Source organism: Bactrocera latifrons, unplaced genomic scaffold, assembly GCF_001853355.1.
Source record: "Bactrocera latifrons isolate USDA-ARS-PBARC rearing strain unplaced genomic scaffold, ASM185335v1 scaffold_389, whole genome shotgun sequence".
In the NCBI taxonomy this organism is placed as follows: domain Eukaryota; kingdom Metazoa; phylum Arthropoda; class Insecta; order Diptera; family Tephritidae; genus Bactrocera; species Bactrocera latifrons.
Window position 1 is genome coordinate 11,832 of NW_017537033.1, and position 14,844 is coordinate 26,675.

General features: G+C 37.8%; 1 protein-coding gene across 1 annotated transcript; it reads right to left on the reverse strand.

Annotated features, from left to right (window-relative positions):
- Positions 1-1,589: 1,589 nt before the first annotated feature.
- On the reverse strand, positions 1,590-5,779 carry LOC108972229. Its single transcript, XM_018938751.1, has 4 exons — positions 5,474-5,779; positions 5,275-5,417; positions 5,004-5,223; positions 1,590-4,939 (listed from the first exon to the last, which is right to left on the reverse strand). The coding sequence occupies exons 1-4, from the start codon at positions 5,694-5,696 to the stop codon at positions 1,728-1,730; spliced, it is 3,798 nt and encodes a 1,265-aa protein (XP_018794296.1). The 5' UTR covers positions 5,697-5,779; the 3' UTR covers positions 1,590-1,727.
- Positions 5,780-14,844: the final 9,065 nt, after the last annotated feature.

Here is a 14,844-nt window from a genome sequence, read left to right on the forward strand (position 1 = left end):
CTAATGGCACTATTTTCATTCACCGCATTGATTGTTGTTTTTACCATTTACCTGTATCAACACGCTTTTACCCATACATGTATATGCCCATTGTAATATTTATTAAATAAAGTGTTTCCTTTGTACTCACCAAAGTGAAATCACATTTTTTGCACGTACGCTCACTCTCAGCCCCAACTGGCTTTCGCTCCTTTGCGACACGTCTTTGATTTTTGGCTAAGAGCTATTATCTTTGCTTAATTCGTGCTTCTTCTGACTGCAGACCTGCTTTCCTCACGTCTTGTTCCTGTTGTCACGAACAGCATGTAGCATTGTTATACCCTATTTACCGTTATATGTGTTCTTTTGTAATTTTGCTAATTGATTTTTATTTAATTGGTATTTGTGTGACACAAGCTCATGTGACACGGTTCTTTTTGTGTATCTTTTACTGTTAGCAACAAGAATATAGGTATGTTACCTTGATATTGTGAGTATTTATGCTAGTGAATTTTTTTATTAGAGAKAAGGTAAAACTGAATCAAATTAGGTCACCAGTATTTGTGGTTCCAGGACTATCGAAGTGTTACTTTGATCCTTTTTCTAAAAACTTGAAGACTTCTCGAAGAATTTTCATAGTTTTAGTGAAGTTCCAAAGAACTTAAGTGTTACTTTGTGCCTTTTGGAAGACTTTTGGAGAGTTTTTTTTGAAGCTCCTGACTCAGGTCATCGTAAGTAGACTAGATACCTCAGCTCATATGGTAGAAAAAAGACCAAAAAGGCCAGTTTGTTTGAACCTCTTCAAGTCCTATGAATTCTRGTGTTTCTTTAGTTTAAGAAATGAAGGCTTAATGTTTGCTTCTGTCTTCCTTTTTTACTGTTACCAATGAGCAAATGTGGTTTTCACTTCATATTGTGAGTCTTTGTGACACTAAATCGTTTTACTGGAGGGAAAGTTTACCCAAATGCTTAGGAATAATATAAAGACACYAGAATTTGTCGTTCCAAAGCTTATTTTAGTCACGTCAGGACAGCCTTTTTTAAATTTAGAACCTTCTCGAAAATATTTTGCGGTTTCAGTGACGCTCCTTATATATTTTGTCATTGGTTCTTTACATTTCTCAGTTCACTTGGTAGAGGAAAAGTCAGAAAAGTCAATTTATTGAAAGGTTTTCAAGCCTTTCTGCCTTACGACTTAGCTCAAAAACCCGAAAGGTTAATAAAGCGTCGATTAAAAGCTTATTAAAGCTTTATCCTTAAAATGCTTTAATCTGCTAAGTTTTCACTTTCTTTAGACCGATGAAAGCATGCCAGGGGCGGACTGCAAACCTTAATAAAGCGTCAAGTGAAAGCTTAATAAAGCTTCATCTCAAAAAAGTTTTCGTGTGCTAAGCATTCACTTGCTTTACACCGATGAGARCATGACATGGGTGGACTAAACATCTTAATAAATAGTCGAGTGAAAGCTTAAGTTACAGCTTTATCCTTAAAAAGCTTTCATCTGCTAAGCTTTCATTTTCTTTACACCGACGAAAGCATGGCAAGGATGTATTAGAGCAAACATGATATTTATTTAATTTTGAGGAAGAGTAGTATTATATACAGAAATTAAATATTTGAAATGCAAATAATGGAGTTAAGAATACCAACAGCTGATGATTATGCCAAAAATGTAAACTAAAGGAATTAAATTGAATTTTTTCTCCCAGTGCAGCTCACTTCCAAGCAATTCTTCTTTTTATAATCACTCAGTACATCATAAAACCACGCTCACTTTCAAGGTTTGTGTCCGTGCTAAGATTTCGCGGTCCCTCCGAACTTTTATCATTTGRCTTGTTACCTGCGTAGCTCTCGTTCGACGATGGATTCACTTTCATATGCGAGTTACTATCTGTGCCAGCAGCTGAGCGCTTGAAACCCTTCCAGAAGTCAGGATAGACAAACAAGAGCAACAATAATTCCAGCGCCAACGTTATGAAGTAGCAACCACAGAGGTAGAGCACAAACCAGCCATCGATTAGACGTATTAAAGCCTGAAAATTATAGCGCTCCGCTTCATAATTATCCAAATTGGTTTCGCCGAAATACAGGAATACCAACAAAACTATGACTGCAAATTTTGAAATCAATATGCAACTGCGCACGAAGCGATTCGTCTCGATCATGCCACAATGCCAGCTGCCGAAGAGCGGCTGAAAGAGAAACCAAGCCATGAATACATCATAATAGGCGGCTCTAAATTTCTTCCACTTCTGCTCACGCGACAACTTTTCGTCTTTGTTGTCCTCCTTGCCCGCCACATCCTCGGCCAACTTATCGGGTTGCACACTCACCGGCGTTCGGCCAATCCATTTGCGTACAGTGCAGTGTTGCTTCTGGCCAGTCGTTAGATTGACAATGGTTATAAACTCACAGTACCACGACGGATAGCGGCCACTTTTATCTTGACTTATCTGTAGGCCGTTGAGTTTGCTGGCGTGTATGGGCAGTTCGAGCACACAAGTTGTGTGCGGCCGCAGAAACGGATGCTCTGGATCCTGTGTGACCGTGAAGGTTTGACCGCTCGGCAATGAAATCAGTATTTTCGCCGAACTTGCTGCCGTCCACTGACCGCCCGTGGTTATATGCAACGCAATATTGCGCATCACGTATTGTTCGCTYTCACTCAACTCGGCGACCAATTTCGCATGATTCGTCGTCAGATCATCACAAGTGCGTAGCAGTAACCATAAGAAGACCAATAGTAGTAAGATGTAGAATGCGACTACATACCAATTKACGTCCAAGTGCTGTTTTAGCATGCGATCGCGTACCAACTCCTCGGCTGTGCCGTAATAGGAAGAACCCGCAAATATGGACATGTGATAGCAAAGACAGGTAATATTATCGCCACCTTCCGGATCGATTGCTGCGACGCAACCCTTGCTCTGCCATGTGGGATTCTCCAGATTCACATTCCAAGTCAAGCATTCGTATAGCTCCACAGTGAAGGCATAGTGAGCTCTACGCCGTATTTGCACACCCTTCGCAGCGATTAGCGCCAAATAGCACCAATCAGCTTTGTCCGCACAATTTGAGTCGGCATATTTTGTGCCATTTTGGATGATGTCCTTGCTCGTCTTATCCAACTTCACTTGCTTACCCTCTTGACGCACTGCTTTCAGATTCGGCATCTTATTGCATTTCACCAGCACGTCCATATCCAAGTCCACTTTTATGATATTGATAATGACAGCGGCGCCCTGTGGCGCGCGTATCTGATATATCGGCATTTCTTCGGCAGCYTCCACATAGCCACGTAGCAAAGGTGGCTCTTTTGGTGTGCGTTGTTGCAGCATTTCAAATTTGAACGGCACCTTGAGCTCTATACGCGAAATCGTTGGATTAGCTTCACTGAATGCGCTGAAGTAGAAGACGGTGGTGGTGATGGGATGTTCTGTGGGATACCACCAAAATGGATTCTCCTTGAACGAGATTATTTGTGCGGTCATTTCGGCGCCACCCAGCTGCGCTTGCATATCCTGCAACATTGGTTGAGTGAGCACCGCTGATGTTAGGTAGTCCAAAGAGACCACGGTCAAAGCTTCAGTATCATCAATGCCGAAAGCTATCATTTGCACCGTTAACTTATCAAYTACCAGGCCGTGATCGCCCTTATGCACATTGTGGCTACTTGCCACACCCATGTCACGCAATAATTCGAAGGAACGACAAATGGCATGCATCCATATATTGATTGCTGCTAAGACCGTGTCATTGAGTTTCGTATGTGCGCCGTAATATTCGATAAGCTGTGCATACTTCGGCTCTAAAGGCGCACGCTCAGCTGCAACTCGTAACATGCCACCTTCGAATTCCCACAACAGCGATTGCACGTCGACAAATCGCTCCGATTTATTTGAGAATTTAGATATCACGCCCACCAATTCTTCCGTCATATCCCGGACATCTTCCTTGTGCATATCCTTTATGTCGCCATTTGCAATAACCTTGTCAAAACCCTCGCTCATTTTATCCAACAGCTCATTGAATACGTTGACCTTTTCGCTCGTTAAGTTTCCGATTGCATCCACCAGCTCRCTGGTCATAGTGCCCAGTTGGCGTACATCCGTCAAGCTTTCGGCCTTAAAGTTCTTGAACGCCGACAGCACGTGCTTAATAACATCCAGCGGCTGCTCGGCCATCATCAGCGTTGCTTTGACCACAGCGCGTGCATACTCACCGCCTTCGAGCAAACGTTCCACATTGTTAGCTGGCTCCACCATRTAAGCTTGTATATTTTTCAGCCCTTTCGGTATGTTCGGCTTCACTAGCTCGATCGGCACTTCGTATTTCTGGCAAGCATCAAGGGAGTCACATACGCGAAAGCTAAGCGCCTTTACTTGCGGCACGTAAATTTCCCAATGCGGATCRGTTGTGCGATCATAGAGCAGATTACCGGCCTTTAGCACATAATATATGGGCAAATTGCGATCGGTCCAACTGCTGCAGGCKGYTTTGAAGAGCGTATCACCCGGTATGCCTTGTKGCGGCGTGACTGTACAGCTGCCACCGGTCGGCGGATCATTGCGTTTGAAGGTCGCTATTGCCACGCTATCRACGCCGTCTGCTATGAGCGTGAAATTGAACTTGAAGGTGGCCGCCTTCGGTGGCATGAACCGTACCTTACCGTTACTGTTGGTCGTTATGAATTTATCGTCGACGGCAAAGTAGAATTTCAGCGTATCGCCACAATAGCCGATACACTCGACGTCTATAGATATGCTTGAGTCGTCGTTGTAAAAGTAATCCCAACAATTGTGTACACACAAAAGCAGCAATGGGATTTTGGTGCCATACTCCACTCTTATATACAAATGATCGCCGGCAGTTGCACCGGTAACAAGTGATGTTGTATGGAGTGTGATCTTATAGAGACCCGTTACGGCGAGATAGTTGCCGTTTATACTGCATTTGGGCGCTACAGCGTTAATAAAAAAGCGTGAGTATAAGAAAGGCATAAGTTTGTTGCAGTAAAGACTCACTGGTACACATAATGCTGGTATTCTGACAATACTGACTATTCAAATCCTTCTCAATTGGTGTGCAACGCCACTCGAACGTATACCGTTGTTTGTTTTTTGGCTGGCTAAAATCGTAGCTGTGCGAACCATCCAACTCTACCACTTGCTCCCTGCCAATTGAGATGAGGTCAGCGCCATCGATGTGACTATAGATATCCAAATTGACGAAGTCAATGTGGCACTAAYGAAAACAGTTATTAAAACATAAACGCGAATTGCTTGCACCACTGACCTCACAACGTCCCGTGGTACGTCCATCGCTCTTCGTCACGATAATACGATTATTTGTGCCCTTCGTATCGGGCCGCACCGACACTATAAATGGCATCCAAATGACGCGCGGCACTTTCGTCGTACCGAAATCGACTAAAGTCGCTGTAAAGGCATTACAAAATTTACAAGCTGAGTTTATTGTTTTGACAACAACATACCGCCAGTGCCGGTAACCGCCTTCCACGTGTACACCACCGGTCGGCCACACGAGTGTCCGAGCACGGCTATTTCATTCTTCTTGCCCACATCAATCCAAATCGGCTCGTCGGCGTATTGTCCATGTACGCACTTGCAATAAGTGCAAATGTCCTGCAGCGAGATGGGCACATGGAAGAGGCAGAAATAAATCACTAGCAACCAGCGCGACATGAGCGTAATCATTTTTAGTATTGTTTGGTTGGGACCTCAAGAAAACGTTTTACAATAAAACTGAAATTTCTGGCTTGARACTTTTTACAATTAAAATCAAAATTATGACTTCCAACGTAAGTGTAATGAAATCAAATGAGAAGTGAAGAAATATTTGGTTTTTCGAAGAATTTTCAGTTGTAAATTGTGAAGTGTTGAAAAGTATACTGAAGATTACATAACTCTACGCTTAGAATTTGAAATTTTTGAAGAATAAAGTAACGAAGTTAGCATATAAAATGGTTGAAGAGACCAGAAATGCGAAAAAGCGTTAACTTCSATTKCACYGAGGCAAAAGTRAAGAAGTCTCCATTARAGAACTTGATTTTCATCGTTCAGTTTGYATGGTCGCTATGTGATATAGTAAGTCAGTCGGTTCGTGAGTTTAGGCCATTAGCGTCAGACTGACCGTCACTGCAGGCATCATACTCGAYCTTYTTAATGAATTCRGGGCTAAAYTGGCAATGCAATCGATTAASRGAGACCCGTGAGGAATCAAACTCAACGTTTGCATTCCCCAACAAGGGCGCTTAGTAACATTGCAGGGGTTCTTACAGGACACCAACCTTTAAGSTCAGATCTCCAAAATATTGGAAAAGTGGTTTCGGCGGAATGCAAGACATAATATGACGTTGATACATTATCAATGCGAATGCTTAGCCGTCAGCCAAATAAGACAGGTCATATTCCATGGCTTCCAATACTCCAACTTAAGCGAATTTCGGAATTTTGAGTGAAAAAATAATTYTTTTTCCAAATCGACAGAGCTAAGAATATAAACGCATTAAGAATATAATTTTTGATCGAATTCCATTTGAGGTCGCATGCAGCTCGACACCWAGCAAGTAGCTCTATGAAATATTCTATGTCACATTTATAATAATATATACAACAACACTTCCGAATTAAGTGCATTTTTGCAATCTTTTCATGATACTATTTTGGAGACAAAAAGCAGTGAATCTAGTGCTTTGCTGCAATGGGACAACAGCTAAGTAAATGTATTGAAATTCAAATGTGAACCCAAAAGCGGATACACTCTTTTCTACACAGCACATTAGAGAAGAAAAYCTCACAAGCGTGCTCTTACGAACATGAGTGTTATATATGCATATCGGTAAATACACACGCATATGTATATACATACCTAAAAAAGTGTTGACAAACCAAAAAAACGTATAATAGACATACATACATATGTATGTATGATGTATGTGTGTGTGCCTGCTTGTATATTACGCTGAGCCAACAAACAGCGCCAAATTGAGTTATGTATATATATATACATATGTATATGTGCTGCTATGTATGCAGATATGGCAGCGCAAGTGAAACGCTTGAAAGCTCAACGCATTACGTATACGCCCTGTTGAATGGCGCAACGAAATCTACTTTCAATTTCAATGCAATGCCTGTGTCTTTTACGTTTTTTTAACCAATTTTTTCAGCCCGCACTCACACTCACAGCAATTTCTATTGTATATATGTATATATGTGTGTGAGGTTGTGTACATTTGTTGATTTTCCTTTTTATGACGTTACACGCGGGCGCGCTTTGTGTGAGCGCTCACCTGTGCACAATCCCTTATGCCCAATGCGCCATTCACGTTTATTGCATTATAATAAATTGTATTAAATATGAGTAAGAAGCAACAAAAAAAAAAAAAGCCAGTTATACAGAATGGCTTTTTGTGACAGCATACAGGCATATTAATACGTACAGCGCATAATCAGGTGTACTTACGATGAGCAAAAAGAGTGAAAATGTTTTAAAATATTAAAATATGTTAACTTCGGCTGCAGCGKCGCTATAATACCCTTCACAGTTGCATTTTTTATGGCAACTACAAAAATTTTGCATACAAGGTCTTGATTTTCAACGATCAGCTTGTATGGCCGCTATATGGCATAGTTGTCCGATCTGCAAAATTTCTTTASGTATTGTAGCGTTGTCATAGAAAATTATCTGTACCAAATTTCGTGACGATATCTAGACAACTGAAAAACTTTTCCATACAAGTATTTGATTCCGATAGCTCAATTTCCATGGCTGCTATATGCTATGATAATTCCATATTGACGATTTCAGCAGATAAGTAGCTTCTTGGGAAAAAAAATGACGTGTGCGAAATTTCAGCGCGATACCTCAAAAACAGAGAGACTAGTAGGCGTATATACAAAGAGCGGATATGACCAAATTGAGTCAACTCCACCATGCCCAACTATTATATGCATCTTCCGTTTCTTTCAACGTCTTACAAACTTTATGATAAATTTAATACACCCTGTTTAGGTTGTAAGAATGGAGAAGCGCGTTTTTATATGCCTTCTCATATTTTATATATATTCGTTTACTTTACATCTCCTCGCCTGCGCTTTGTCAGCGCCCTGCACTCGTCTCGTCGCCATTGATTGACACAACGTCTGGCTGACTGACAAGCATACAAATTTACATACCCACACATATTTGCAGACAGCTGGCGTGCATATGCATGTGTGCAAATTGAATTATTTTTTTACATTCACACGACAAAAAAGTTGYGAAAAAATAATCACGAAGCTATTATACTCCGCCCAAATTTTTTATTATTGTCCGCGCTTCGCGTTCAGTATTATCTTCGCCGCCGCCTGACAACAATATAATATTTCGTATTCTGATTTGACTTATGCATTTTGTTTGACAAAATATTCAATGCAAAGCAGAGTAAAGCAGAGGTCGTTGTCGCCATTAAAAATTGTGATTGGTATTCTGAAAAACAGCTGCTCGGCGTTCATTGTTGYGAAAGTGATTGGGTGTCATGGTCGCGATTTAGGAACAGTTGTGCAGTGATTAAATTGTGGGAGATTTTGTTAATCACAATTTCATTAAGCAAAGCTTACACAATTTTTCAGTTAGCTCACTGATAACTGGAAACCATTAACCGTAAATTTATTAAATTTTCTGTTTAGTTGTTTTTTTTTTTAAGTTATTTAACTCGGTTTTGGTATATAAGATTAAAAATTTTGGCTTTATACAAACTTAAAAGAACTCATTTCATCGAGGCAATTAAATATAAATCAAATCAATTATATAGACATTTGGTATTCAACTTTATACTTTTATTTTGATGTATAAGATTGACGTTCGAGGCAATTAAGCATTAATTTAGTCAATTAACCGAGACAATTAGGCATAAATTGGGTCAATTAGTGGCTAAATTTATCGATGCAATTAGGTATAAATTGAGTCAATTATGCACACATTGATGTTAACTTACTAAATTTTTTTTATATACATGGTTGAGGATTAAGACTCTTTATCATTTTCAAAACATCAATTAGTCGAAGCCATTAGTCAAATGAGTCAATTATGTACACATTTTTTAATTATTAAATTTGCTACATATTTATAAAATTGGCGATATAATCATTTTACTAAAGTCAAACAAGTCAATTAGTCGAGGCAATTAAATATAAACTGAGTCAATTACATAAACATTTGGTATTCAACTTAATAATTTTTACTCCGATATATAAAATTGACGACCCAAACAGTTATCACCTGAGTCAATAAATTAGGCATAAATTGAGTCAAATAATTGAGGCAATTAGGCATAAACTGAGTTAATCAAGCGAGGCAATCAGACATAAATTGAACTTTTTATTTTTTTATATACAATATATTGGCATTTGAGGCTATACATATCACGTTTAAAAAACTCAATTACTCGAAACAATTTGAGATAATTAAAATAACACATTTGTAAAAAAATTTCATAGATGATTGTGGCATAATACCAACAATCGAGGCAATTRCGTATAAATTGAGTCATTTAATTGTGGCTATTAAGTATAAATTTAGTCAATTAGGTATAAGTTTCAAACTCAAMTTCGAATTATACTTATTAAATTTTTAGTTGGCCAAGAAGTCGTACGACTTTGTTTGCTACAGAGCCCCGTGAGAAGTTTTGAATAAATTAGCTACCAATGAAATATTAATTGAGTAATTAGCTAACTAATTTACTGTGTAGTAAATAAAGAACAATTCGGGTTCAATTTATTGAAATTCTCGTATTTGACCAATCAATAGTGAAACTTTCTTAACTGACTAATTAATAGTGCGTTTCCAAATTGTAACAGAGTAGAAAAATTATCAAAGACAACATACGTCGATGAAGTCGCATATAATATGCAGTCAAGTTCAGAATAGAGAAAAAATTCCGATAAAGTAGTCAGTCAAGAAATTGCGTTAGTATAGCGACATAATTCAATAGGAGGGTTATTCAGGAGAGAAAATAAACTGTTTCAAGGCAAAATGAAGCGAGAAAGCATAAAGTGAGTAGTCCAGGCTTCATATATACTATATTAATCTATTTAAAACTAGCTCGAAAACTAAAAGGGTGGGCTGAAGTAGAAAAAAGATGTGAAAAACAATTTTTGGTAATTTTAGTGTTAGGCTATAAGTTAGGAAATTAATACTAGATATGAGATTATGTGCTTTAATTAATATTGATCAAAATAATGATTTTTCGGGCCATTAGAGTAAGCTGATGAGCAACCTTAAGCCAGTTATCCATTGGCTATTTCCAAAATTCTTTTAAGGGAACTTATGCTTCACTCCCAAAAGTTATTTACCACACCACTAAATTGAGAAATATTTAACTGAAACGTATATTTAGACTGATGACTTCATATATGTATATCGCCGACAGTCACTTCCCGCTGTCATTTTTCAACACTCCAAATATCTGGGTCAACATTGTCGTGTGCGTCGCAAAATACGATTTGTCGATTACGCGGCGCTTTTCCACAATCAAGWGCAACCATTTACAAGCAAAGAAATGTCAGAGTGTCGCACCGACACAGGAACTATAAAGAAAACCAACGCTATTTGCAAAAACGGTGCACAATTTATAGACTTGAGTGCACGGGCAGACAGGTAGCAAGTGACGTTGATAAAGCGCGAAATGTTAGAAAAACAATTCATACCTAAAAACACATGCAAAAGGCGATAAAGAGCTGCGCAAAACAAGAAAACGCCAAAAAAAAAACAGAATGAAACGAAAAAATGAAAAAGACGTCAAAATGCGCAAATGCAAATACATTGCCATGGGGGCTTAGTGTATCCACCTGCGCACTTTTACCCCGCRCCGCAGCGCGTAGGCAGTTTATGCAACTTTAGTATGCAGTCGAGGCTCGAAATGGCCTTAAAAAGTGCTGGCGCATGTTGCATTGTTTTTACCTGTTGGCTTAGTTTGAAAAATCGCTGTGCCACACTCTCACGAACAYACATAAATGGAATGCCACTAAAATGTTGTGGCATACATTTGTTTGCTCACGCTGCACTCTTCACCATGCACCACCAACAACTTTACGGCCGACCCGCTTTTTACATTGCTATATTTCCATTTCCGTTGCCGATTTAATGGCACTAAACGTCAGTTAAGACACACTAAACTACAAGCGACCGGCGCTCACCCACACCTGCGCGTCAATATATGCAAATGCCGTAAACAACTGCAGTTAGAGCAGAAGAAAAAAAAAAAAACGGTTGCACCGCAGCTAAAATATCCTTCACAAAAAATTTTCCGTACAAAACTYGGATTTTTGTTGAGAAGTTTGTACGGCAACTATATGCTATATGCGTCCGTTCAGAAATTTTTTTTGGGAGCATGTAGCGCTATCTTAGACAATAATTTGGGTGAAATTTCTTTGAGACATCTTGTCAAATAAGCAAGTGGCCCATACAAGGTCTTGGTTCCGAACGTCCAGTTTGTATATCCGCTATATGCTATAGTTAAACGATCTTGAACATTTCTTCAGCGATTACTTCGCTGGCTTACATAATACGCCATGCCGAATTTCATGAAGATATCTCTAAAAAAGTTTTCTATACAAAGGCTTGAATCCGATCGTTCGGTTTGTATGACAGCTATATGCGAAAGTGATCCAAAATCGGCGATTATGACAAATGTGCAACACCTTGGGATGAAACGCACGTGAGCAAAATTTCAGCTCGATATCTCAAAAACTGAGGCACTAGTTGGCGCATATACAGACAAACGAAGTCGACTCAGCTCTCACTGTTGATCATTTCTATATGGTATATAGTTTAGAGGGCCTCCAATATTTTCTTATGTAATCAAATTTCAGTGAAAACTTACCCTGTTGAGGGTATAAAACAACAACAAAAAACGTTGCATTTACATGTGTTACAATCGGCCCTACAGGCGATGTGGCAGGCAGCGGCCTAAAGACGCACATTTGTCCAGTTTTCCTACGTCCGGGGTATGCGGGTGGAAGTATCCAAAACAAACGAGCGCTTTCGTAGCTTAAGACATAAACAGCAGTGGCAGTGGCAGGTGATAAAAATCTGAAAATAAAATTTGTTGTTTGAGCTGAACATTTTATTTGGTAGAAAAGTGTCAGGCAAATAAGGTCACCAGTCGATTTTATTAAATGTCTTAAAGCATATATTGCAGCATTTTTATTTATATGGAATTGGTAAGAAAAAGAAGCAGTGTTAAAAAGCTGGTGGAGTTGATTTTCATAAACTTCTCATGAGTCTTATTTTTATTAGCAAAATCATCCACCGTAGACAGGAGCTGGTAATGATATAAAAACTCTAGTARAGTTCTACAAGGTCACCGTCTAATTGGACGAATTTAAGAACTCCAAATAATGACTATTGTAGATACGGTCAGGCGGTAGAAGAAGAGTWGACTGTTTAGTCTGTAAGGCTTTATATAGRAAAAGAATTGCAACTTTCGTTCGAGGGTTTCTTGCTGAGGTTTTGGAGTTTGCATAGACACAACTTTTCGTTCTGATGATACATATAATTTTTTTTTTGGAACATGTGGCTCTAAAATTGTAATTCTAATAAATACATAAGTTAAAAAAGTTTATTTTAAAAAAATTATAAAAACATAAATATTTTTTTAATAAGGCTAAAGATGGCATTTCGATAAATAAATTTATTATATAATAATACAAATTATGAAAAATTAAAAAAAAAAAAATTTCAATATTTTTGGCAATTCTATGAATTGTATTTCGAATAAAAATCAAAAAATTTTTCATAAGAAACCCAAATAGTAAATTATTAAATAATATCAAAAAAAAATTATATTTTTTAAGTACGGCAACTCCGAATATTTTTAAACGAATAAATAAGCAAAAAATATATACGTGTACATTTATATACGTATGTATATATGCACGTCTGAATATATATTTTGATGAATCATATGGCAACGCTAAAAATGTTAATTCAAATAAATAACGAAAATTTGTTATAAGAAAGTAAAATAGATTTAAAAAATTGTAAACTATAAGGATTATATAAAAACTTAATTTTTTTATATACATACATACTCGTATGTACATGTGGCAACTCTGAAAATTTTCAAACATGTAAATAAGCTAAAATTTGTTATTACAAAAAAAACTTCAAAATTGTAAACTAAAATATTTATATTTTTTTACATGGCAATTCTAAAAATGTCCTACCAAATTAAAAATGAAACACAGMTTTTACGTTAGGTAAGATTATAAATGACTTCAATTTTTTTGGCATTAAAGCAGACCACACACACTCCCGCTCACCGTAACGATTTTCCATGGCACATCAGTTTTTTTGTTTTTCCTTCTTGTTTTTTGTCTGCGCTTGCCTTCCGCCATCTCCCTCTGCCATCTCTAAGCACCTCTATAATTATCCGGTCTTAGAACTGTTAGTGTATTCTCCACGCTCTTGTGTATGCTCTTTTGTTCGTAAAYTCAATGTGCGCCGATGCTCCGGCGCTCCCATCCTTCGCGCCACTTCACCACATAGCAAATTAATCAAAGTAATTAAAAATTCTTTCAAGGTTTCCAATGAATTTAATTTGATTTCATTGCAATTCAATGTGCCAAACTCACAAAAGAGGTTAGCTTCCCAATAACAAAAGCTACACGCGCACTTACATTCATATACACGTTTAGTTCTTAGTTGCTTGACGCTTGAGTGTGTGTGTAGACAAGTGTGTTGGCMGCGCTCGCTCATTGATCCAAGAAAATGTGAAAATCCAACAACTAACTATCGCAACTCATGCCAACAACCAACTATCGAGTGAAAGCATTTAAACTACTGCTGCAAGTATTAGTTATAGCTCCTGTCCGCAGCTCGCAGCCTAGCGTCRTAGGTTACTCATACGCCCCGTTGCGTCACCAATTCAGCTGCCGGCCGTCAGTCGCTACTTTCGCAGYTGAAATGTGAAACTTTGATGTAAGTTTACGCTTTGAAAGTTTTCGCACACACTACACTGACACACTCACACAAACACTGTTCAGACTGTTGGCGTGCGTATGTGTGCGTGTGTGTTGGCAGTTTGTTTGAGCGCTTCGTTACATCGTTTGGCCACTAGTTTTCTTGCACTTTCCTTGGCGTTGTGTARAATTACAATCACTTCGGTTTTTATTTTTTGTTTGCTGCTTGTTGTTTTTGGCTCTTTTGTTGCAACTTTCGCTACTATTACCACTTACCATTTGAATTTCGCTTTTCACACACGTTTACTGAGCTTTGGCGAACTCGTATTTTCTTTGAAACTTTTATGATGAAGACRGGGCCACCTTCTTGCTTTAGCAACTACATTTTTGTTTCAAGTGTTATTTCATTTCATTTTTTGTCTTTTCTAAAGCTTTGAAATATTAATAGAATGTTTTTGAAAGCTTAAATAAGCTTGATTGAGCGCTTTTCGCTCAATAAAGAGCTTTTCTTGTAAACATTTTTAAATTTTTGGTTTAAGAAATAGTTAAAATAAATTTTTAAGGCAATCAAAGCTCATTTGAACGTTACTTAGCTAGCAGAGACTAAAAAAGCCTTTAAAAAAATGTATTTTTTTGTTTTTTTGTTTTTTTTTTTTTGGAAAAAATAAATTTACGTTTATAATAACACTGCTTAGCTTGTTCATGCAATTTAAGAACTTCAGCGTTGCCACATTTAACAATATGTGATTTTTTTTTTTTTTGATTTTTTTATATAAGATTTTTAGCTTTGCCATTTTCAGAAAATATGTATGGTTTATTTAATTTTTTGGCATTTTTTTATACTAAATTTTTTGGAGTTGCCATAATTATGTAAAAAACATATTTCTAACTTTTGTTA